Raw genomic sequence first — 26,107 nt, 5'->3', positions numbered from 1 at the left:
GAACCTGTTGCAAGACTTGAAAATTGCTGTTCACAGACACTCTCCATCCAATCTGACAGAGCTTGAGCTGTAATTGCAGCAAAAGGTGGTTCTACAAAGTATTGATTCAGGGGGGCTGAATACAAATGCATGACACACTTTTCAGATATTTATTTGTAAAAAATATTGAAAACCATTTATCATTTTCCTTCCACTTTACAATTATATGCCACTTTGTGTTGGTCTATCACATAAAATCCCCCCCCCCCCCAAATGTATGTTTTTGGTTGTAACATGACAAAATATGGAAAATTTCAAGGGGTTTGAATACTTTTTCAAGGCACTGTAATCACGATTAGAAAAATAGTAGATAAGTAGATAAAATAAGTAGCAGATAGCTTAATAAAGATACACAGAAAGCCTAAAATGTTTAGTAATTACAAAAACCAAAGATCATCTATACAGAATAGTATGAACAAAACAACATTCAGCCAGGTTCACTGTGTAGCGCGTCACTTTAGGTCTATCTTTATTTTACAACAAATCGAAAAGAGAAACTTTTCAATTAGAGAAACTTCTGTAACATAAGAGGTTTTTTTGTTTTGAAGCTATTTGTTCCAGTCTTTGCTTATGGAGACATTATAAAATGCCTCTGGTCCCTGGGATGAACCTGCATTTACAGCCAAACGATTTTTGTTATTTACTTGCCTTTTGTTAATGGAAAAATACAAAATGTACCCGGGAACGATGGATATATGATCTGCTATTCCGAAAACGCAAAAGATGAATGCCGCGGGATTAAACATGAAAACCATTGTTGACTTTATTGAAAATAGGGGACAACATGAGCTGTTATGAGAGGTTATCATTAGAGGAACACAGTGTACGTGCGCTGCCACTTTTTCAAATAAGTACACTTCTACTGAACTGTCCGTTCCAGAATATATAATCCAATGCACTGATCCAAAAGCTAAAATTAATGTTAACACTGTGCGGTCTTTTAAAAAAAACGAAACAGTTTTTTCATTGAGTTTCTCGTTACACTTGGAGAACCAGTGACATGTATATTAGGGTGGCCCAAAAGTTAATTTTTAATCTCAGTTTCAGGCATGCAGCATGCATCCCTAAAAAAAAAAAAAAAACCCTTTGGCTGTCTTGGGGATAAGAAGTGTAAAAAAGAAAAAACTAACAAACAGGTTCTATACAGCTGAGTAAAGAATATATATTTACAAACAGCTGAGAGTAGACCTTGAGGACTAAGCTCAAATTCTTGAAGTGATCAAAAGTGATTTTGCACTTTAAGTTTTAATGTTGTATATGAAAAAGTATGGAAGTCACTGATCCTTAGCTGAAGAAAACAACACTAGTGTCATAACTGGAGGATCCTTCAGGGCCACATGGACTACGAACAAGCAGTCCTCCATTTGCTCAAGTCTGGAGCTTGTGCATGCTTTCAAAAAATCCTTTATAAAACCTCAAAGATGCACACTGAGAAAGCTTCAAAATTGTCATCAATGAGGAAAATGCTTAATTCGAAGAAATAAACCAACAACAGAGATTGGTTTAATAAAAAGAAAAGTGGAGATTCAAATAGTCATAGTTGGAAATTAACAATAAGGAAAAATATGAAGTTAATGGGAAAACCAGTGATTTTGTAAAAAAAAATAAAAATGGCAAGTAAACGTAGCCCAGGCAAAAGTCACCAAACTAAAGTTGGTAGAATTTGTTTCAGACAATACATTTAACTTTTGCCCCACTGGTCACAATAACAACACTTTTTTGAACCATATATTAATATACTGTACAAGAAATTAGAATTTCCTTTCTTCAATTTAAAAATATGCATAACTAAAAGCATAAGCAATGTGGGAAGATTATCATTAATCATGCTGAGAGAAATTTTGAACTTGGTGGGCCCATAGCAATCTATAAGGTTTCATCCTTTAAATTCAGAACAATGTAAAGTGAATCTTTGCTTTGCCCATTCAGTGCAAAACCAAGAGGATCACTTAACTGCTGCCCTACCAAGCTGAATAAAATTTCCCTTCACTCCACCGCCATTCAAAAAGGCCTAACTGCTACTTTCAGTTGTCGGCATACTAACTTCCTTTCCTATCAAATTACAGCACTGGTGCTTAATAATGGTTACAGAGCCACCCACTACTATCAAATAGGGGCAGGCAGAAAGTCATCAGCCATGACCAGGACATAGGGCTTCCTCTCTTTGCTTGCGGAAGCCAAACAGTTATTGGAAAATGCATGTTTTCCCAGACAATCTATTCGCAGTGGGGAGCGAAAAGAAGATAATTATAGGTAGTTGGGAAAAGCGGCAGTAAGGGGAACCTCTTGTTTTGCAAGCTGACAAGAAAGCACAAGATGGTAGGTCTTCAGCTTATCTATGATGTTTAGATCTGACAAACAGAAAAAACACAAAGAGATACGGTACCCCCAGATGGGGGCGAATGGTGAATAATAACATGAAACCCTTACTAAGTAGAAACCTGAACCTTTAAGGATAAGTTCACCTTTGGGAGCATGTTATGTGTTCCTCTGTGAATGAATCGACTACAGGTCCACACAGACTTAGCGACTTTCGGCTTGTAGTCCTCAATGAACTACCATGGCACTGTGAGTGCTGTGATAGTTCATTGATTCTTCTTGTCAGAAGTATTGGCTTGCTTGTACAGGATGTACAAGCAAACAGATACATTGACAGTCTGCAGGAGACCTGCATGGCATCGCTGGTGCAATGCTTTAGAGCACAGGTGTCAAATAGCAGCCCTCCAGCTGTTGCCAAACTACAAGTCCCATGAGGCATTGCAAGATTGACAGTTACAAGAATGACTCCTAAAGGTAGAGGCATGATGGGAACACCTGGAGGGCCGCCAGTTTGACACCCCTGCTTTAGAGGCTACTAACACAAAAAAATAATAAATGCACATTTTTTTACCTGCAAAAAAATGTGCATTTATTATTTTTTGTGTAAAGGTGAACTTATCCCTTAAAGCCCAATTCAACCCCAAGTTTAAATCAGCTAAACACAATCCACGTGCATCAAAACAAAGGGTGTGTAAAGCCTTAAAAATCATTTACTTTGTAAGGCAGCCACAGTTTCAGTAGAAGCACCTGTACCCTGCCAAAAGCTGCAAGGTGGGACCCTTATGGGGAAGCGATGAGCTCACTACAGAGGTCTTACATGTCTCTTACAGAGTCAGACTTATGTCTCTGCAATCAGCAAAGCTCACGCTCACTGCTAAATAGAGAGCTCTGGGTCTAACTAAGTAGGGGTTTGCCACACCTCTCTAAAAGACAGCAAGCACCCCACTCTGAAGCTGCTGGCAAGGGCAGGTTTTACTACTCAGCCTGTGGCTGCTTTCTAAAGAAATCAAATCTCTGATTCCAAACTTTGAACACCATTTGTTTTGATGCATCTGGAATGTATTTATCCGATTTAAACTCAGGGCTTAATTGGGCTTTAACTCTAATCTTTAATCTTTTAACTGTTAAAAAGTAAAAGGCGGGATTAGAAGAATGTATAGCTAAAGTATAAATGCCCTTTAATGTATTACCATCTGAATTTCCTCTGGTAATGGATGCACAGGCGTATGTTTTTCCATGCTGTTAAGCTATTCTTCAAGTGAACCTGCAATCTAGAGACAAACAATTAGGTTAGAATTGTAGGCTGAATCAAGCAGATTGAAATTTGTATTTTATAAAGCTTTCTCCTATTCTAATGAAATCAGATTACTCAGACAATGCCTAAAAAAAATCAATAATGCATATACAGTAAAATACAAATTATATATCTCGGAGACATTAAAGATCTACAATTTTGAAAAAAAAATATACGTTTTTACTTTCTGCTATAAAACATATCCAATAAAAACATTTTAAATATCAAATTTCTTCAGAAATTTAGTCCAATATGTATTCTGTTACATATTTTTGGTAAAATAAAATCCCAATAAGCATATATTTGCGATAGTATATATACTGGAATTTTTTTTTGTATACTAGTAATGGCAACAATCAGCGACTTACAGCAGGACTGCGATATAGCGGCAGACAGTCTGACACTAACTGACACTTTGTGGGAACCAGTGACACTAATACAGTGATCAGTACTAAAAATATACACGGTCACTGTCCTAATGGAACTGGATGGGAAGAGGTTACACATCTAGGGCGATCAAAGAATTAACTGTGTGCTAACCAGTGTTTAAGTTTCCACACTGTAGTGTTTTTTACCAGGTAATGTGCTGGATTTTATTCCCTGCTTTGCAGTAAACAAAACACAGCATATTGCCACTGACAGGACACAGCTCAGCTCCTCACTGATCAGCATGTGCCGGTGGTAATCCATTGGCCGTCACACGCTGATCACTTCAGCTGTGACAAAGCACAGGAGCAGGCGCGCCCCCTAAACCAGCCAGTGCAACATCACGTATATATACGTGATTTTGCACAGAGTGGCCACCATGTAGCAGTACATCTGCTATAGGGTGGTCCTTAACTGGTTATAAAGTGTTAGTTGGAGTTTGGCTTCAATTTGTTAGTGTATCTAAATCTTCTAGTACATCTAAAACCCCCTTCCCACCAGAATAACAATGTAGCAGTCCAAATGTGCCATCCAGAGTGGGTGCACTATAATACAAGAGGTTTGTTACTGGCCATTCACCAGGTGCATACTGTAGATCCTAAAAAAATGAATGCAACCACCACATCTAATGATTGGTAAGCTGCAATATATTACATCTTTGAATTTGGGTTTAATAACACTTTAAGGAAAATAAGTACATAATGATGATGTTTAGACTCTGAAGGAACAGAATAGCCCTCCCTGGCATTACATTAGCCATCAACATTAGGAGTTTGGCACTGGTATCTTTTGGCTGAGAACTACTAAAAAAGAGAGAAATACCCTACCCACCCCTCTTTTTACACACACGAAACCTCACTAATGTACAGTCAGGTCCATAAATATTGGGACACCGACACAATTCTACAATTTTTGGCTCTATACACCACCACAATGGATTTGAAATGAAACGAACAAGATGTGATTTAACTGCAGACTGTCAGCTTTAATTTGAGGGTGTTTACATCCAAATCAGGTGAACGGTGTAGGAATTACAACAGTTTGCATATGTGCCTCCCACTTGTTAAGGGACCAAAAGTAATGGGACAATTGGCTTCTCAGCTGTTCCATGGCCAGGTGTGTGTTATTCCCTCATTATCCCAATTACAATGAGCAGATAAAAGGTCCAGAGTTCATTTCAAGTGTGCTATTTGCATTTGGAATCTGTTGCTGTCAACTCTCAAGATGAGATCCAAAGAGCTGTCACTATCAGTGAAGCCATCATTAGGCTGAAAAAACAAAACAAACCCATCAGAGAGATAGCAAAAACATTAGGCGTGGCCAAAACAACTGTTTGGAACATTCTTAAAAAGAAGGAACGCACCGGTGAGCTCAGCAACACCAAAAGACCCGGAAGACCACGGAAAACAACTGTGGTGGATGACCGAAGAATTCTTTCCCTGGTGAAGAAAACACCTTTCACAACAGTTGGCCAGATCAAAAACACTCTCCAGGAGGTAGGTGTATGTGTGTCAAAGTCAACAATCAAGAGAAGACTTCACCAGAGTGAATACAGAGGGTTCACCACAAGATGGAAACCATTGGTGAGCCTCAAAAACAGGAAGGCCAGATTAGAGTTTGCCAAACGACATCTAAAAAAGCCTTCACAGTTCTGGAACATCCTATGGACAGATGAGACCGAGATCAACTTGTACCAGAGTGATGGGAAGAGAAGAGTATGGAGAAGGAAAGGAACTGCTCATGATCCTAAGCATACCACCTCATCAGTGAAGCATGGTGGAGGTAGTGTCATGGCGTGGGCATGTATGGCTGCCAATGGAACTGCTTCTCTTGTATTTATTGATGATGTGACTGCTGACAGAAGCAGCCGGATGAATTGTGAAGTGTTTCAGGCAATATTATCTGCTCATATTCAGCCAAATGCTTCACAACTCATTGGACGCTTCACAGTGCAGATGGACAATGACCCAAAGCATACTGCAAAAGCAACCAAAGAGTTTTTTAAGGGAAAGAAGTGGAATGTTATGCAATGGCCAAGTCAATCACCTGACCTGAATCCAATTGAGCATGCATTTCACTTGCTGAAGAAAAAACTGAAGGGAAATTGCCCCAAGAACAAGCAGGAACTGAAGACAGTTGCAGTAGAGGCCTGGCAGAGCATCACCAGGGATGAAACCCAGCGTCTGGTGATGTCTATGCATTCCAGACTTCAGGCTGTAATTGACTGCAAAGCATTTGCAACCAAGTATTAAAAAGTGAAAGTTTGATTTATGATTATTATTCTGTCCCATTACTTTTGGTCCCTTAACAAGTGGGAGGCACATATGCAAACTGTTGTAATTCCTACACCGTTCACCTGATTTGGATGTAAATACCCTCAAATTAAAGCTGACAGTCTGCAGTTAAAGCACATCTTGTTTGTTTCATTTCAAATCCATTGTGGTGGTGTATAGAACCAAAAATGTTTGAATTGTGTCGATGTCCCAATATTTATGGACCTGACTGTAAGTATATTCACCATTGCTATGCTTAGATCCTCTACAATGAAGGCCAATCCTTCCTGCACAAAAGATACTAACGTCATGATCCTGGCACAAGAATCTACTGTTTAGCCTCACTGGTTGAGGATGCATTCCATCCCTCTTGCCATGGAAGCATTGGGATTACAGGAGACCGATATCAAGACAGCTTCTGGTGCCTATCCTGGTTCAATGTAAAATAATATATTTAAATATTTTTATTGAACACAACATAAGTGGTAACTCTGTAGTTGTAGCCAGTAAGAACGATGGATGTAACCCACATCCAACATCTGCACTGCATCTGGTGAACAGCAAAAGTAAACAGAACCTGCAGAGTCAGCACCCTCAGAAAGCACCACGGCACAAAGCAAAGGCTTTCCTAAGCACTTATGTGTATTGAACTATTTGGTTTCTCATCCAGGCCAGATGTATTGGACTGCTGGTGGGCATGTGTTAGGAACTCACGCAAACTCCTTCCTCTTACTACCAACACATACAGTCTTAGGCTGCATAAAGTGCATGACTCATACTGGTTGCCTCTTGTTTTCTATATGTTTCTCTCAATGTCCACAGACAGCCTATGACGTGGCAGTTATCTCAGTGCTATAAAACCAGATTTCTTAAAAAGGAAACAAGCTGCCCTAGTATGGCACAGCAGGCCTTGTTAATCACATAAAAAGGGTGAGCTTCACAAATATTATGAAGTGATAATATTCCTTGATACATCAAAGAGAACAGCTGATATTAAAGCGGAACATCTCCCAAAAGTTTTACTTGTTTGCATCCCCCCCCCCCAGCACCACATTTGACACTTTTTGGAGGGGAGATGGGGGAGTGGGTACTTGGTTTTGACAGGTACCCACCAACACTTCAGGTCAGATGCACCCCAACAATCTGCAACCTTCTGGGACACTTCACAGGTCCCAAAAGACTGCTAGAACATTCACAGAGCGCAGTGTGCTTAGCGCATGCGCAGTAGAAAAACGTCTGTAAAACTGCAAGGCTTCACTGCCATATATGTTTACCACTGCTCAAGGTAGAGAGACTCTCAATCTCCAAGCACAACTACTCCTGTAGGTGCAAGCCCAGCCCGCGTGCTGCATAGATGAGAACAAAGAACGGCTTCAATAAAGTGGATTGTTTGGAGTGCAGCCGACTGGATGTTCTTTGTTCTCAAGGCTTCACTGCCAGTTTCCCTTACTTATGATGCCGGCGAATGCACCAGGAGCCGACTGAAGAATCGGCACAAGTGAGGACATTGCTGGATCCCTGGAAGGGTAAGTGTCCTTATAATAAAAGTCAGCAGCTACAGTATTTTTAGCTGCTGAATTTTAGTTTTTGTTTTTTTTTTTGGGGGGGGGGGGGCCTGGAGCTCCACTTTAAGACCAGAACTAAATCTGGTCGTGGTTCATAAGTTCTCATCAGACTCACTTCCTCCAGCACTGAAAGGTCCATTCTTTTTGTTGTGCCATCTTGGCCTACACTTCTTCTGGATTGGGGCCTGGCCATTGGCCAGCCATGATGACTATTGTTCTCTACCACATGGCTCCATTTTTGATGTCTTAAAAGTTGCAGTAGTGGCCTTGTTATGTACATTACACTGAACTTTAGTTCAGCATTAACACATGAAACTTTTCTATTGGAAAGTGCAAGTAGAAAATTGTGAAAAAGCCAATTTAGGTCAAAATCACTTTAGCTTTTAACTCCCTATAGGCAAGATGTTTTCTGATACACTGTAATTCAAGATAAATCAGAACACATCCTGCTGAATGAAGTCATTAGTCAGTAAGAGCCTGGGAATTGGCCCATGGGAAACGTTTAGGAACTCACAGGTCATCGCATGTATTCTCTGACAGAATAAACCATTAGGGAGTGGTGTGGTTCTGAGAACAGACATGGGGGAGCTTAGCTGCCACATATGTAGTCCCAAGGAAGACCTGAAAATTCCCTTTTAGGGTCTGTTCACACCACATGCATTGCAGTGGTTCCAATGTTATAGTTCACAGCAGTGCAGTGCATTCCAGTGCGTTTCAGTTCCAGAAAAAAAAAAGTAGAACATGCCGCTTTTTTCCTGCACAGAATTGTAGTGGAACGCAGTAAAAAGCATCAAAAACGAAGCAAAAAAGGAAGCAAAGGAAAGCATGGTCTTGATGAAAAAAAGAAAAAAAAGATTTTGCAATTCTAATGAATGAAAAAAGGAGGAAAAAAAGCACTGGAATGCATCAAAAAAGCATTAAAAAAGTGCATGCAAAAATGCATCCGGAATGGATCTGGAGGAAGTTTTTGTGATGTTAACCTTTTCTTTAATGTGTTACTAAACCCAGGACCCTGCATTCACTATATCTGGTCTCCCACAGTACACAGAACATGGAAGTGTAATTATTTTAGTAAATATAAACTGCTAAATACCTTTTCTCATCAGCAGTTAGAGCACTCTTGTGACTTCTATCAGTGTCCAGCAGAGCACATGTTAAAGCTTGTAGGAGGAGTCTTCGTTTTGCTTTAGAAGGATGCAGAACCCCTGACCTCTGTCTGGACAGTGCTGATTGGCTCTGTGCTGATCACATGCACTCTCCCCCCCCCCCCCCGGAAAAAAAAAAACCTCTTTAACAATACACACCAAACTGAGCATGTGCAGAGTGACTCCACACCATATGTCTTATCAGGAAATAAGAGGGGGACACTGGAAGAAGGGGAGGATCAGAGAATTCAGAATCAAACAGCGTTTTTACACAATGCAGGGGATTAACCCCTTAGGTTCCACAGTGAGTGATTGATTTTACTGTTGTGGGTTTAGTAACACTTTAATGATACTGTAAAAATAAAGTGACAGATGAGGGAGGATGTTTTTGCTTTACACTTTTATAGTACACAATGTAAACTGGGTGCCTTTTTCACTTAATGTAAGCTACAGGTGTTTTTTTATCTGCATTGAGATAGTATAAACTAGATGTCAGGCTTGTGCTGGTTAGACATGTGTGGTTCATTTCCCTACGAATTGAAATGTGGGTGAAATTTTCATTATTCAAAGATTCGGATGTATTCGAATTTCTGAATCACAATAGTACCAAAGTTCAATGAATCCAAAATAAATTCTATAAAAACAAATGAATTGGAATTGGAAACATATTGCAATACATACAGTAAGGTATTATAGTGAAATAAGAGGATGATCCCTACTTAGGCTGCTGAACAAAACAGAATAGAATAGACAGAAAATAAAGGAATATAATAGAAAAAAATAGAATAGAATAAATCAGAAAAGAATAGAATAAAATAGAAAATAATAAAATGGAATAGAAACCAAAAGAATAGAATAAACTATAAAAGAATAGAAAGGAAACAGAGTATAAAAGAAAAGGATAAAATAGAATAGAAAATAAAAGAATATAATAGGAAATAACAGATTCGAAAAAATTGAATAAAATAGAACAAATATAGCTGTCTTCTGAAATTTGAAATCTGAATTTCGAATTTGAATTTCTAATCAATTTGAAAATAAAGAATATATGAAATAAATCTGAATATACAAAAAGAATTCTGAAAGCGAACCATTCTAGCACAAGGAAATGTGACAAAACAATGATTAACTTAATGAATGAATCCGAAATGAAACAAAACAAATTTTTCTGTCATGCACATTTCTAGTACTTGCCCAGTTTGTAGCAAAAAACACAGAAATACAGGCCTAGGGAAGCCGTGTTTCAAGCTACATTTTATTTAGTAAATGCTAGATTGGGTCCAAGGGCCAGCGGAACATCACAGGAAAAACAATCTGAAAGATGTGTGTAATGGAACCGACTCAGACTGCACTTGGTACTTCCGTTAGAATACCGCTTCCCCGTCCGAACACATACAACAGGCACCACAGCCGACCATACAAGACTAGACGACACCAGTCTTGAAGTGAACCAGGAGGTAGACTAGTTTATCTGAACACAGATACAAGATATATACACTCAGGAGACAAGCCCCCCTCCCTGCATACATTTAGTAACAAGAGACACACAAGTATTCAAACTTTACATCAGCAGACAGTCTCATCAGGAGGGAGGGCTGCTGGAGACCCCCCCCACTACGCTAATACACATAAACACATACATCCCATAATAGTTTGCTTCAAAACCAGACAGACAATAGAACAATGGGATGCAGCCACATAACAAAGCCCACACAATATTAGGACAGATCATCCTGTACCCCTCACAGACACAGGGTGACTTACACATAATAGGGATATGGGGATCTGAGACAGGGGTCTCCCCACCTCTCTAAAATGAGCTGGGTTCCATGGGCCCCCCACCCAAAGTGGCTCCCGTCACAATGTGTAATTACAAATCGCATTGGGGTCGTGAGAATATATCCAGACATAGGTAAGAATAATGAGGTCTTGCTGTCAAGTTAAAGCAGTCATATGCGTGACTTTGAAAGAAGTAAGAATTGATAGCAGGTTCATTTCACTTGACTAGAGTTCCTCTTTAGCTGCACTTCCATCTTTATAATATGAACGATAATGCAGACAACTTACATGTACCGTGGCATGAAGGATGACTTTTGAACAAACTAGCGCATTAAACACCAGCCTAAAGAATTTTGCTGAACACCTGCTGATAACAGCCCCAACAGCTATACAAGGGTCACTATGTTCAAGTCAGAACAAACAGATGGAAGGCCTTAATGTCTCCTATCATTCCATCTGAATAAACATAAAATACAGTCAACTTTGCTTTGCTGGTGAGAAACATTCAAATTACAAAGTACTAATGATGACACAGTTCTTCCAGGATAACATTTCCTAAAGTCCATCAGATAAATGGCTTTTACACAGTTCTAGACGGAGTGAGAAATCCCCATGGTTACTGCAGTCATTGACAGAATGCCAATGTCCCCTTGTACTTTGTGAAAATCAATTCTTACTGGCACGCATATTCCAGACACACCAGACTTAAATTTGACGACTGTAACAGAGTGTGGTGCATCAGTGCTAAGACAAAGAAGTATTTATTATGTCTGCAATTAAATATATTTATTTGTATGTAAAAACAAATCAGAATCTGGTGAAAATATAGTTAGCTTGATTTAAAATATGACCGGCATCTGGGCATATGGATTCCCAATTCTGGGCATCAGATATCTACATCTTTAGAAAGCAGAGGCCCTGTAGGCTTAAGTCTTGGTTCACACTACTGCGACCTGAAAGTTGCACGACTTACAATGCAACTTTGCCAGGCGACTTGAGTACTACTTTGAAGCAACTCTGTACTACTTTGAAGCGACTTTGGAGCAACTTTCAGGAAATGCCTAGGTAATCTTCCTGTAATGTCGGATCCAAATCACATCAATATAGATGAGGATCCATCTATAGAGATGGATCTCTTTGAGAACGTGCGTGCGCACAAAACGCATCAGTGAGGAGCCTACGTGCTGAGGTCACACCACTGCGTCCACGTGATGGTCCAGTGGCCATCTTTGCTCGGTCTATGAGCTTGCCCTCTAGGAGGAATCCTTTTCCTTGGTTCACCATGGGCTGATGATGGAGACTTGGCTACTCTACTTTAGATTGTGCATTTTGTGTATCTCTGGCTTCTGGAGAGATCCCACCTTCAATAGGGTCACCAGCAGGAGGAACAAGCAGGAACACTGCTTAGTGTCATTCCGCTCTGGGCTTGCCTGCTACTTACTTCTGGTGAGTGCATTATGGTGGAGGTGCAGTACGGAAGTCACAGAAGTCACTACATTTTGTTGATTTGATCACATCACTATTTTTGGGACTATTATGATATTTAGAGAACTGATATATTTTTATTTGTTATACCATCCATTTTGTTTCTTCATTGGAGTATTCACAATTCCCTATTTCTTTTTTATGATGTTTCCTTTCTCTTTTACTATCACACTGGTCATCATTGATTATAACACACATTTTTATTAGTGCTGCACATTGATATTATAGTGTTTTGTGTTGGTGGAGACAGAGGGTTTGCCACGTTGTGCTAGCTGCTTTACTTTTTCCTTTTTTGTCTTGCGCTCACCATTTATTTTTTGATAGATGAGAATCCGACTTGGAGGTGAGTTCCATTAAAGTCTATGGGCACAAGTCGGACAGAAGTCAATTTGAAGTAGCACAGGAACCTTTTCTACGGTCGGAGTGACTTCAGTAGTGCTAATTAAGACAGCTCTCATTGACTAACATGGGATTTAACATGTCATGCGACTTGGGGTCTCACAAGTCAGATCCCAAGTCACAGCAGTGTTAACCTGAGCCTAAAAGCTAGTAGTTGCAATCTTTTATGTTGCACGATATTTGTGCAATTTTTTTATCAAATTTAAATTTTCAGTCAAAGGCTACACTAGAAGGAAATTTAGTACACACAAACACAATATAATCCCAAATATGTACAATATAAAAGATAAGGTTGGGTAAATTAAAGCAGAGCTAAACTTACCTTTCCTTTAAAGGCTCTGTCCTTCGCCGGCAGCTTTTTCTTGGTGCCAGTCTTCAGCCATCTTCATTGACCTGCACAGGATGACGTCACTCCTGCACATCAGTCATCCCGGTACACAGGGACTGTGCGGACACATGCGCAGCTCAGTTTCATGCTGGAGATTGCTGTGAACAGGAAGGTAGGTGTAGGTAGAGACATTGCATGTCTCTTCTGCAATAAAGAGCCTGCCTGCTTGCAGTCTGAGACAGAAAAACGTTAGTTCTGCTTTAACACCTTCCCGCCAGGCCTATAGCAGATTGACGGCCAGGCGGGACACTCGCTATTGTGACTGGGCGTCATATGACGTCCTGTCAAAACGAGCTGCTCACGGGACCGTGCAGCTGTGCAATCTGTTACTGGCTGTGTCCACGGGACACGGCCGATGACATATCACTACACCGGTCTGTTGCCAGTGTCATGTGACCGCTGTGACCAATCACAGCAGATCACATGACAATTGTATACAATGGATGGCTTCCTGTCATGCCATCCATTGTACACAATTATGTTGTTAGCTGTGACTGGTCAAGGCAGTCACATGATACAGACAGGGCCAATCACAGCCCATCTGTATCATGTGATCAGCTTTGCCCAATCACAGCTAATCACAACAAAAGACTTAATGAATCAGTTTCATTCAGTAACAATGATTGCAAATATCAATGAAATACATTGGCATTAGCAATCATGATGTGTTTAAAAGAAAAAAAAATCCTAATCACTTGCCCAGAGTAATTCAATGTTACTATGGTAACATTGTATTGCTTTGGTCACAGTGTGATGAAAAATAAAATAGTAAAAAAAAGAAAAAATTTAATAAAAAATAAAAAAAAATAATAGAAACATTTGGAAAAAAAAATACAAATGCAATTATTATTATTTTCACCAAAGAAATGTAGCAGAATACATTTTGACCTAAATTTATGAACAAATGTTATTTATTTGCAAAATTTTTAACAGAAACTAAGAAAAGTGCATTTTTTAAAAAGTTTCAGGTGTTTTTTGTTTTATTTAGCAAAAAATAAAAAATTCAGTAGTTATTAAATACCACCAAAAGAAAGCTCTATTTGTGTGATAAAAAATTATAAAAATTTCATATGGGTGCAGTGTTGCATGATCGCAAAATTGTCATTCAAAGTGCGACAGTGCTGAAAGCTGAAAATTGGCCTGGGCAGGAAGGGGGTATGAGTCCCCGGTATTGAAGTGGTTAAATAGATGCAAACAGGTCAGGCCTAAAAACTGTCTGTACCAGTGAAACGGCGAAAAAATATGGTACCCACTCTTAGCCGAGAAGTGCTCAGTGTTCACACACTGCAGATAACTTTGGGGAATGAATATTCCTTGATGTCCTTCCATCCACCATATTTATTTTTTTGGTGGTCCTGGGATCCTAGAAGTGAAACTTTGGCAGCACCTTTTAAGTACCGTAAAAATGAGCTTGCTTTAAAGCCCATCGGTGGGGAAAAAAGAAATGCTCACTTGCAGTGGGGCTGCCCCCAGATTGATCGAGTTAAATTATTGTTTAGGGCTAGGGTAGTGGTCTCCAAACCGTGGCCCGGGGACCAGATATGGCCCTTTGATTGTTTTTATATGGCCCCTGGGGCACTATTTTCATCCACTGATACCAAAAATAGGAAATAATTCTCTCCCACTGACACTAATGAAGGGGCACAATTCCTCCCAATGACACCAAAGATGGGGCACAATTACCCCCCAATGAAACCAATGATGGTGCGCTAATCCTACCACTGACACCAAACATGGGGCATTGTTTATTCTCACTGATGTCGGGACCTTTTTTGCTCCCAATGCCCATGGTCTAGCCTCCTTAAGTTTTAAAGGATAAGTTCACCTTTTTACAAAAAATAATAAATTAACATTTTTTTGCAGGTAAAAAAATGTGCATTTATTATTTTTTGTTTCTAGAACTTCAAAAGCATTGCACCAGTGATCAGCAGTTCACTGATGCCATGCAGGTCTCCTATAGGCCTGTCAGTGTATATGTGTGCCGTACATCCCAGATGGGCAAGCAGATACCTACTGATAGGAAGACTCAATGAACTACTATGGCACTCCACAGCACCGTGGTAGTTCATTAAAAACTACAAGCAGACAGCTGCAAAGGCTGTCGGAACTTGTAGTGTTCTCATTCACAGAATACTGTGAATGAGTGACGCGTCTGGGCGGGCGGAGCCCTGTATGGCTGCATTTTTTTTTTCAATTGTGACAGCTAGCGGGGAAGAAAAGATCCTCCACTAGCTGTCACAGGGGGGAGCAGGGAGGAGCGTGAGCCGGTCTATTCGTAACATGTTACATGTAACACCCTGAATATGGGTAGAACATGTAACATGTTACAAAAGATAAACTTATCCTTTAAGGATAGAAAACTGGCCCTTTGTTTAGATAGTTTGGAGGTATCTATAGTGTCACTTTCAATTTCAAAGTGGTATATTTTTTACTTTTTCTGGAAGGAAGTAGATGGACCCTTAGTAGGCATAAGGTGGTCCACAGTAGATATACATAATCCTCTTTGTTTATCCACTGTTTCATCGGACTTTAACATGCCTGGTCTAAACCATTCATTTGTACTTGTTCATGCATACCTAGAAGTACGACATATGCCATTGTGAAGCTGACCTTTCAGCATCATTACTCTTTATCACTACATATGAAAAATTGCCAGTATAATTATCTAGCCTTGTTTATCTGCAAAGGAATTTAGGGCATGGAGGCCTGTCAGGGATGAAGCCAGACCTGCCAGAATGACCCACTTCCTTTGGGAGACATTTGTCTGGTCCAATATTCCCAACTTATTTAACCAACTTGACTGAATTAATCTGGGTTCAATGAATAAATTGATATAAAACAAGTCTTTGACATGAGTTCATTATCTGAGTCAAGGATAATTCAGTCAAACGCATGCAGAAAAAACAGAGTAGACAAATGTCTCTCTCATAAAATGGGTCATGTGGCATGCGTGTAAAGATTACAGAAGTATGGCGCAAGAAATGTGCCTTCAGGGGAGGAAGGAATCGGTGGTGATTAAAGGGGAATTCTGGAGTTTAATAGAGCTGTGTTACATTCATATGTGTGTGTGTATGTGTGTGCAGGGTGGCAGGGGTGCTTTTTTCCACTTAAAGCACAAGTTTACTTGAAAAGCACAAGATTATTTGTGTGTTCCCTATGCTGCTGTTTCCCAGTTCAGCAGAAATCTTCCTTCTCCAATAACGCTATGGGTTTGCATAATACAAAACTCTCCATGACTGAGAAAAAGAAGGGGAGGGCCAGGAAAATCTGCTGCATATGACTGCAGCTGCAGGAGCTGAGACCCGAAAGTCCAGCATTGGAGCACCAGAAGTATAGCAAAAGCTATGCTCCTTGTGATCAATGAATTTAAATTAAAGAGATAAATCCACAAGGTTACATGCACCTTGATGGACTTAATCCATAGTAATCCAGCACATTTTAGAAAGTGGCTGAATTCCCGGAGCTCAAACATAATCTGGTGCAAACCACCCAAGACAGTTTCCTGCACCATTATACATACTGGCCCATGAAGCTTTGTAAATTCCCACAACTGTGTTTTAGTGTGCATGTTCATAGTTGAACTCTTAGATTGTAAACTCCAAAGAGCAGGGCCCTTTCAACCCTCTTGCATTGAACTGTAAGCACTGAGCAAACTGTTGGCGCTATATAAATCCTGTATAATAAAAACTGTGAATGATATTGGTGTGAAAACTGTATAATTAAAAGAGTGAATAACATCTGTACACCAAAGGTGAACTGGACAAGATTTGCCAGTTACCCTTGCATCCATAGAGATGGAAGGTCTATTAAACCAAAATTCACCCATCTGATCCATGAACACCCCAGCATGGGGACACTGTGCCAAAAAGATCTCAGTGCCTCTTAGCCCCCTGCACAGCAGATTTCAGAGGGATGACCATTAGTTGTGGACTGAACACCAACTCCCTTTTAAAACGGTATATGGACTGCTATCAATATGACAGATGTCATGCACACACACTCTTTTGAAAACTGTTAAAAATAGATCTAAACTTTAAATTAATCATTAAAGTGTGGTTCCTGTAATGGTACCAGATCAACACTGTAAAGAGCAGATAAGAAATCTCTTTAAAGCCCATTCTGGGCAAAACCACAAACTTATTTGATCTCCCTATCTCTCCCCGGCTTCATACACGCCTTTCCTTTGCTCCCACTGCTCTGTCAACGCAAGTTGCCATAGGATTTTCCTACCACTTCTGAGCATGAAGGAGCATGTGACAGCTGTGGGTCTTTGGTATTCTTGCATGAGTACTTTTTAGAGCTTTATTGCCAGTGGCTGAATGGAGGTGGGGGGTTGGGGATTGGTGTGGTATATAAAGACGAAAGGAAAAACGTATGTGGAGGTCTGCATTTGCTCTTTAGTACAGATTTACTTTAAGCAAGGTATAAAAATTAACAGTAAATTGTGCAATAATACATTTTCAAATGCACTGTCAAGATAAAAAAGCACTACTAATAAGTGGATCAGATAAAATATGAGAAGAAACCCAACACAATACAATAATGTTGTCACATGGAACAAGTGATTTATATTCTTCAGTGGCTCAAGTTCACTGTTGTAACCTTTACCTGTTTTAGGCTGGCCAAAATCAATAGCAATGTGCCTGATGTCAGGGCTGGTCGGTATCATCAAGTAGTGTAGTGACGCAGTTCAATCAACCACATGCACAGGGCCAGTATATGTCACTGATAGAACACTCAATCATTCTGAGTGTAGAATGTAAGATAGCTTTGCTCATTAACAAACGTAACAGCAGCATTCAGCATTGGGTAATCATGTCAAGGCAAACCTTGAAGACTTATACCAGGGGTGTCCAACCTTTTGACTTTCCTGGGTCACAATGGAAGAAGAGGAATTGCCTTTGGCCACACTGAGTTAACGATCATTGATACAGATGATGTACCTATCTGAGTAATAAAACTTCATTTTTATAATGTTTTTATAAATATAAGAGGGCAACATAAACCTAGTGCAATATTTGGCACTGTTTTTGATAAACTAAGGCATCAATATCTGGTTTGATGGATGTAGTAGTAACACTCAATGAATTCTCCAGGCACCCATCAGATATTTTGGTTCTAATTTTGCCCTTCATGTGCTTCATCCTTGAAAATAGTTGCTCACAATATAGATGCTGCCGAAAAATGATGACATGAATAAGTTGTGATTGTGAAGAGTGGGATATCTTCAGCTGCATATGTTTGCTAAGTGTAAATGCATTTTTACAAACAATTCCAAAGAAATCAAAATTTCTAAGTAAGTTTAAGATTTTGTGTTGGGCCACATTCATAGTCAACTTGGGCTGCGGGATGGGCACCCCTGACTTAGGATCCATTCACACCAATGTGTTTTTTAGTGATTTTTGCAGAAACGCACTACAGTCCATTTAGCATGGATTCCTTTGGAACATGTTCACATCTATGCTTTTTTGAGCTTCTGCATTTTTGAACTTTTTTAAAAGTAAAATGCAGCATTTTTGCTACAATAGAATTCAATGGAGAAGCTGATGAAATGCATGGTAGTGCGTTTTTGCATTTTTATTCTGCAAAACAACAAAAAAAAGTCCACTGTAGAAAGGCATGTCGAAAAACGCAAAACAAACTGCAAAAGGCACTGGAGAAAGCATCAAATGCAAAATGCATATATGTGAACCAAGCCTTATGCCATAAAGCAAACAGTGAGCTGCAGCCAATGAGAATTCATCTTACAATGCTTTGACTTCAGTGAGCTGGTTGCCTGCCATGGGTCAGAGCTCACTGTACTAAGTCTTATTCCTCACAAGAAAGTGTCCTCTCAGCTTTTCTGGGGATATTGGTAATTATGCAGAGGAAAAGGATGTCTCTTTTCCATTTTAACATCTTGCCAACTGCATAATGTAAACATGCATCAGCAAAGGAGGCAAGCTTTAATGCCCTGTTGCCACGCATGGCAGTATGCTGAGTATTGAAAGAACACCCACTGCATGCTCCCAGCACAGTGACTGAGCTGTCTCTGATAACTATTGGTTACCTCTTATGATTGGGAGTCATCAGGATGGGCTTCCAATGAAGTGCAGCGATGACAGTTCGGGCTAAAGGACTTTTGACTGATCAGCAGCACCGTTACATGGACGGTGTTGACCAATCAGATGCCATCTAGCCCAAACTGTCAACGCCGCAAGGAAAGGAGAGAAAGCCTCTTAACTGGTATAGGGATTAGAAATCCCCACTGTTTTCTCTCCTCTCTTACCACCAAGATTCAGCATGGGATGCCTGCAGGGAGATTTCTGGCACCACAGTATATTATATTAACTTGTTTTAAATATTTATTTTTACATTTCTTCAGTTACTTCCTGGTTTTCATGCCTAGGCAAATTATGTCATACATCCTAGAAGTCTTCAGGAGAGGAGGCAGGGTTCTCAGCTTAGCTTATGCCTGAGCTAAGGGCAGATGGATTCCAGGAAGTAAATGATATCATCTGCCCTTACTCAAGATGGCCACTGAGAAAAGCCAGGGGGTGTTTTTCAAAATTATTTCTCAGCAAAATAAAGCATGGAGACATGGATGGGTGGGTGAGTTTGCTTTGAATATGAAAAATGAATTGAACAGCATTTTTGGTTGGTGGTGCTCAGATGCAGTGCAGTTCCACTTTAACCTCCCTGGCGGTATTCCCGAGTGTAGCTCGGGGTAAAGTTTCAGTACCAAAAGCGGTAACCCCGAGCTACACTCGGGCTTACTATGCTCTCCTCTCTTACCACCTAGACCAGGGTGGGCAAACTTTTTGACTTGAGGGCCGCAATGGGTTCATATATTTGACCCGGGGGCCGGACCAAGAGTAGATGAATGATGTGTATGTGTCATCCATAGTAAGTATAGTAATATTCCCCCATAGTAAGCATAGTAATTAATCCCCCATATAGTAATTCATCCCCCATAGTAATTCATCCCCCATATAGTAATTCATCCCCCATATAGTAATTCATCCCCCATAGTAATTCATCCCCCATATAGTAATTCATCCCCCATATAGTAATTCATCCCCCATAGTAATTCATCCCCCATATAGTAATTCATCCCCCATAGTAATTCATCCCCCATAGTAATTCATCCCCCATAGTAATTCATCCCCCATATAGAAATTCATCCCCCATATAGTAATTCATCCCCCATATAGTAATTCATCCCCCATAGTAATTCATCCCCCATATAGTAATTCATCCCCCATAGTAATTCATCCCCCATAGTAATTCATCCCCCATATAGTAATTCATCCCCCATAGTAATTCATCCCCCATATAGTAATTCATCCCCCATATAGTAATTCATCCCCCATAGTAATTCATCCCCCATATAGTAATTCATCCCCCAAATAGTAATTCATCCCCCATAGTAATTCATCCCCCATAGTAATTCATCCCCCATATAGTAATTCACCCCCCCATGGTAATTCATCCCCCCTATAGTAATTAATTCCCCATATTAATTCATCCCTCATATAGTATTTCATCCCCCACAGTACTATTCCCCCCCAAGTAGTAAACCAAGTCCCCCCTGTGTCAATTCACTTACCTTTGCTCCGCGCGTTCCTCTCGCCGTGTTCCCGCGCCGTTCCGGTCTTCAGGGCGGATTGTGAGAGGAGCCTAGCTCCCCTCACGTTCCTCACGCTGCCCCACCTACACACATTCTGACAGCCGATGTTTGCCACGCTCCGCGGGCCGGATTAAAAGGTCCGCCGGGCCGTAGTTTGCCCATTGCTGACCTAGACTCAGCATGGGATGCCTGCAGGGAGGTGTCCCACACTGCTCCTGTGTGAACTCGGCTACGACAAGCCTGGGTTCACACAGAAGCTGAGGGCAAATCACATGCAATTTGAACAGCAATCACATTCCTGTCCAAATCGCATGCTATTCTTTGCAGTGCAATTTGCGTCCATTAACTCAAATTGCACCACAAAGTATCGGTAGTCAGTATTGGTTAGTACTTGACCAAAAGTACCGGTATTCGTGCTCACTGATAAAAAAAAATGGTATCGGTGCATCCCTAGTTTATTTGTAGGATCTTATTGACATAAAGATCCTGAGTAAAATGTTCCATAAAGGCCTTGCTTATACACATGTACAGGCATGTAAACGTGTGAATACGTGTGTAAAATTCTTCATCCTCTTTTAGTTGCCACTGTTGTAATATACAGTACATGCCTATACATGTGTGGCTGCCACTCACCCAACCAATGAAATTCATAATACCAACAACTTACAAAGCCATCCACAACTTGGTACCCAGCTTCATCACTAACCTAGTCTCATAATACAAACCAAATCGCTCTCTTCGTTCCTCCCAAGACCTCCTGCTCTGTAGTTCCCGTGTCACCTCCTCCCATGCTCGCCTCCAGGACTTATTTTAAAATTGTAAGCTCTAACAAGCAGAACCCTCTGATTCCTCCTGTATTGAATTGTATTATAACTGTCCTGCCTGCCCTGATGTTGTAAAGAGCTGCGCAAACTGTAGGCGCTATAGAAATCCTGTATAATAATAATACATTATTATTATACAGGATTTATATAGTGCCAACAGCTTGTGCAGCTCTTTACAACATCAGGGCAGGCAGGACAGTTACAATACAATTCAATACAGGAGGAATATGAGGGCCCCGCTTGTGGAGCTTACAATCTAAAGGCATATGTGTGTAATTAGTGCACTCCAACATAAAAGTGTCTATTTAATTTTAGGGCTCTGTACTCATTGCGGTATTAATGACCTTTAGAGCCGGTTCACATCATGTCCGCATGTGAATGAGACAGGAACATGCTGTGCGTTCCTGTGCGATTCACATGTGGTTCTGTGTTGTGCGATTTCAGCCCATTCATTTTTAATGGACTGAAGTCATACTGTACCAAACGTAGTGCATGTGCTAACTTTTTAAAAACGCACTGTAACTGGGTCGCATAGTACAAAAGTACCATGGGATCCAGTGCGGGCAAACGCACTGCCTTTGGCGTATCGTTAACTTTTGTTGACACCTGCAGTAGATCGCAAATGTAGTGTGGTTTGAATGGCACAGGAATGCACAGCACGTTCCTGTGTGATTTACATGGTGTGAACCAGGGGCGGACTGACAACTCACGGGGCCCCCAGGCAATAGGGGATCATGGGGCCCCTGTGTCCTTGCCCAAACTCAAAAAAGCCTATGAAAAAGGTACCAGGGGCATCTCATGGGGCCCCCTACTGACCCTGGGCCCTCGGGCCGTGCCCAAGTTTCCAAATGGTCAGTCCGCCCCTGGTGTGAACTGGTCCTTATCCAGCTGTGTGCATTGTTCCATAGACAACAATGCACCTGTGTACAGATAATTCAAAATAATTGTTGGTTTTCTGCACTTTTTAGGTAAGTGACAGAGTCTCTATAAATTAAATACAACCATTACAAGTCTACAGCAAATAGCACTACAAATACACATCAATAACAAATACACATTCCTTATGCAATCAGGAAGAGACGATGCCCCGGAATACATGACTGAATTGTATCCTGCGGGTGATGGAGAGTTCAGCCCTCCTGGGGAATAGAACACATCACACACACATACCCAGAGATCGCCCCTACCGGATCACCGACGGCGCTATCCACGTGTCCTTCCTGGCAGAGCTCAGGCGTCCTTCGTTGTCATGGTGACGAGGCTCCTCTACGCCCTGCCGTCTCTGAGTCTTCTCGCTGATGACAGCGTGCCTTGGTTGGCGGAAGTGTTGGCTCAGAGGTTGGCAGGAGCTGTTTAGCAGCTGTTATTGATGGCTTGTCTACAATTTAGTGTAACTGAACTGAGCATTCCATAAGAAATATACACTGTTCTAAAGCATAGCCTGTGTGCAAATGATATTAATGGTTCATTTCACAGAAAACAACTGCTAATGGACGTGTAATAAACTGACAGGCTTTGTATCTGATCTTTATGTATTATTTGTAAGAGAAAAGGCTGATTAAGTGTGTGTCTATCTATCTCTATATTATCTATCTATCTCTATATTATCTATCTATCTATCTATCTATCTCTATATTATCTATCTATCTATCTCTATATTATCTATCTATCTATCTCTATATTATCTATCTATCTATCTATCTCTATATTATCTATCTATATATACTATATTGCCAAAAGTATTGGGACGCATGCCTTTACAAACACATGAGCTTTAATGGCATCCCAGTCTTAGTCTGTAGGGTTCAATATTGAGTTGGCCCACCCTTTGCAGCTATAACAGCTTCAACTCTTCTGGGCAGGCCGTCCACAAGGTTTAGGAGAGTATCTATGGGAATGTTTGACCATTCTTCCAGAAGTGCATTTGTGAGGTCAGGCACTGATGTCGGATGAGAAGGCCTGGCTCACAGTCTCCGCTCTAATTCATCCCAAAGGTGTTCTATCGGGTTGAGGTCAGGCCAGTCAAGTTACTCCAACCCAAACTCACTCAGCCATGTTTTTATGGACTTTGCTTTGTGCACTGGTCATGCTGGAACAGGAAGGGGCCATCCCCAAACTTTTCCCACAAAGTTGGGAGCATGAAATTGTCCAAAATGTCTTGGTATGCTGACACCTTAGGAGCTTCCTTCACTGGAACTAGGGGGCCAAGCCCAACCCCTGAAAAGCAACTCCACACCATAATCACCCCTCCACCAAACTTTACACTTGGCACAATGCAGTCAGGCAAGGCCTCCCAACCCAAATCCCCCCACCTAGCACAACCCCTCAACCCCTCCCAATCCCCTCTCTTAGAACAATTTCCCACCCCCAACACAAATCCCACTCTCCTAGCACCACACACACACACACACACTTCCCTCTCCTAGCACAAATCCTCCTAATCCCCTCTCCTAGCACAAATTGCCCCCTCAAATACACCCTCCTAGCACAAATTCCTCCCTCCTAGTACAACGCCCTCCAATCCCCTCTCCTAGCACAAATTCTCCCCATTCCCCCTCGTAGTACAACCCCCCCACCCCACACACACACAATTTCCCCTCCTAACACAAACCCCCCCAAATCCCCTTGCTAACACAAATCCCTCCAATCTCTTTTCCTAACAGAAATCCCCCCTCCTAGCACAAATCCCTCCAATCCCCCTCCCAGTACCAATCTTATTCCTTCAATCCCCCACCTAGGACAAATTCCCCCAAATCCCTCCTAAAGCTAAAACCCTCCAAATTACTCTTCCCATATTACTCTTCCCAGAATAAAATCTTCCCACTTTACCCAAATCCCCCCCCTCCTTTTTAGCACCAATCCCCCCCCAAACCACCCCCCTACTCCTAGCACATACTCCCCCATTCCTTCTCTTAGCAAAAAATTCCCCCCCATCATCCACATTACCCATCCCAACACAAATAGCCCCCATCTCCCTCTTGCACAAACCAGTCATCTCAGCACAAATGATTATTACTCCACCCCCTCCCCCGTTCATTGTGTACAGTTCCCTGGCCTGCAAGCTCAACCCCAGCACCCTTCTAGATCCGACCATGGCAGAGAGTAGGAAAACCAGCAGCTATGGCTGCGCCCTAGGCAGCAGTGCACCCTAGGCAGCTACCTAGTTCACCTAGTGGTAGCACTGGCTCCGCCAATTACTATTTGCCAATCTCTGGTAGAAGATGTGTTAGTTCCCTTCCCACTCCCTAGGATGATCCCTCTGATGGAAGTATACTCAAATTTAGCCGTTGGGTCTGTTCTTCCAGATCAGATAATGCCCAAGTCATGAGACTCTACTGTGGGTCTTTCTCTCACTGTGTTTTCACCTGACCTTTGCTGGACATCATCTGGGTGTTGCAACAACATTACCTCCATAAGGTTTTAAAATCTCATCTTGTTACATGTCAATTTCATCACCTGATCTGCATCCTCAGCTGGATAGCACTTAGTATGTCACTTGTGACCGCTTTGTCTCTCCTATATTTAAGGTATGGTCTTTGGGTTTTCTTCTACATTGCAGTGTGAGGGTTCTGCACTCTCTTCTTCCTTGGGGAGAAGTATCCATTACTGGAAGGTTCCATGTTCCCCTGGACAGTCAGCAGACAGGACTTGCTCCCTGCTTCAGAATTTTGCTCTAAGAGAAAGTGTAAGTCTTCGATATACTGTATGTTTCTCTCCTGTAGCTGAGCTACAGATTTCGGCATTTCCTTTTCTTTCCTTCTCCTATTCTCTGTCAGCATGGAACTTTTAGAAGTACCACTAGGATTTCTACTCTTCTTTCCCCAGTAGAGGATCTGTTATCCTCAGGGGTAGTTTACATAATCCTTAAAGAAGAACTCCAGGATGGTGATTAAATTTGCACAGTAGTCCAATATAGTCAGTTAAAGTGTTACTAAACCCCAGAGCCGGCATTTACTCTATCTGGTCTCCCACAGTACACACAACATGGAAGTGCCATTATTTAAGTAAATATAAACTGCTAAATACCTTTCCTCATCAGCAGAATAGAGCAGTCTTGTGACTTCAGCTGACTACTGGTTAAAGCTTGTAGAAGGAGTTTTCATTCTGCTCTAGGAGGATGCAGGACCCCTGACCTCTGTCTGGACAATGCTTATTGGCCCTGTGCTAATCACATGCACTCCCCCAAGAAAAAAATAAACCTCTCTAGCAAAACACACAAAACTGAGCATGTGCATGTGGCTACGGGTTCAGGCTGTCTTATCAGGTGGACATCTGAACAAGAGGAGGGGAAGAGAAGTCAGGATCAAATGGCCTTTTACACCATGCAGAGGATTACCCCCTTAGGTTCCACAGTGAGTATAATAAGCAAGTTTTACTGCATATACAGACTGATTTTACTGTTGTGAGTTTAGTAACACTTTAAGCAAAACCGCTGACATTGTATTGATCAAAAGTGCATACTTTGTCTAAAACTCATTGATTTAAAAGCTGTGATGTCATCATTCTGCTCTGAAAGTTTCTCAGTCCCCAGGGTCTTGGAGGAGGTGTCTCAGAATTAGTGC

General features: G+C 41.2%; 2 protein-coding genes across 11 annotated transcripts in view; one reads left to right on the top strand and one right to left on the bottom strand.

Moving 5' to 3' along the window:
• Positions 1-3,634, bottom strand: part of LEKR1 (leucine, glutamate and lysine rich 1) — a 208,692-nt gene extending 205,058 nt beyond the window's left edge. The window contains exon 1 of the mRNA XM_089675392.1: positions 3,549-3,634. Within this exon, the coding sequence (XP_089531518.1) occupies positions 3,549-3,596 (48 nt within the window). The 5' untranslated portion in view covers positions 3,597-3,634. The remainder of the gene's footprint in view (positions 1-3,548) is intronic.
• LOC149463234 (uncharacterized) overlaps positions 1-26,107 on the top strand; it is a 300,678-nt gene that overhangs the window by 172,003 nt on the left and 102,568 nt on the right. The gene's annotated exons all lie outside the window — the stretch shown is intronic.

The sequence above is a fragment of the Staurois parvus genome, unplaced genomic scaffold (genome assembly GCF_062004578.1).
Source record: "Staurois parvus isolate SC_StPar_1 unplaced genomic scaffold, SC_StPar_1.0 ptg000155l, whole genome shotgun sequence".
Taxonomy (NCBI): domain Eukaryota; kingdom Metazoa; phylum Chordata; class Amphibia; order Anura; family Ranidae; genus Staurois; species Staurois parvus.
The sequence above is the reverse complement of the archived record's forward strand: the minus strand, read 5'-3'. Positions and strand labels throughout refer to the sequence as shown.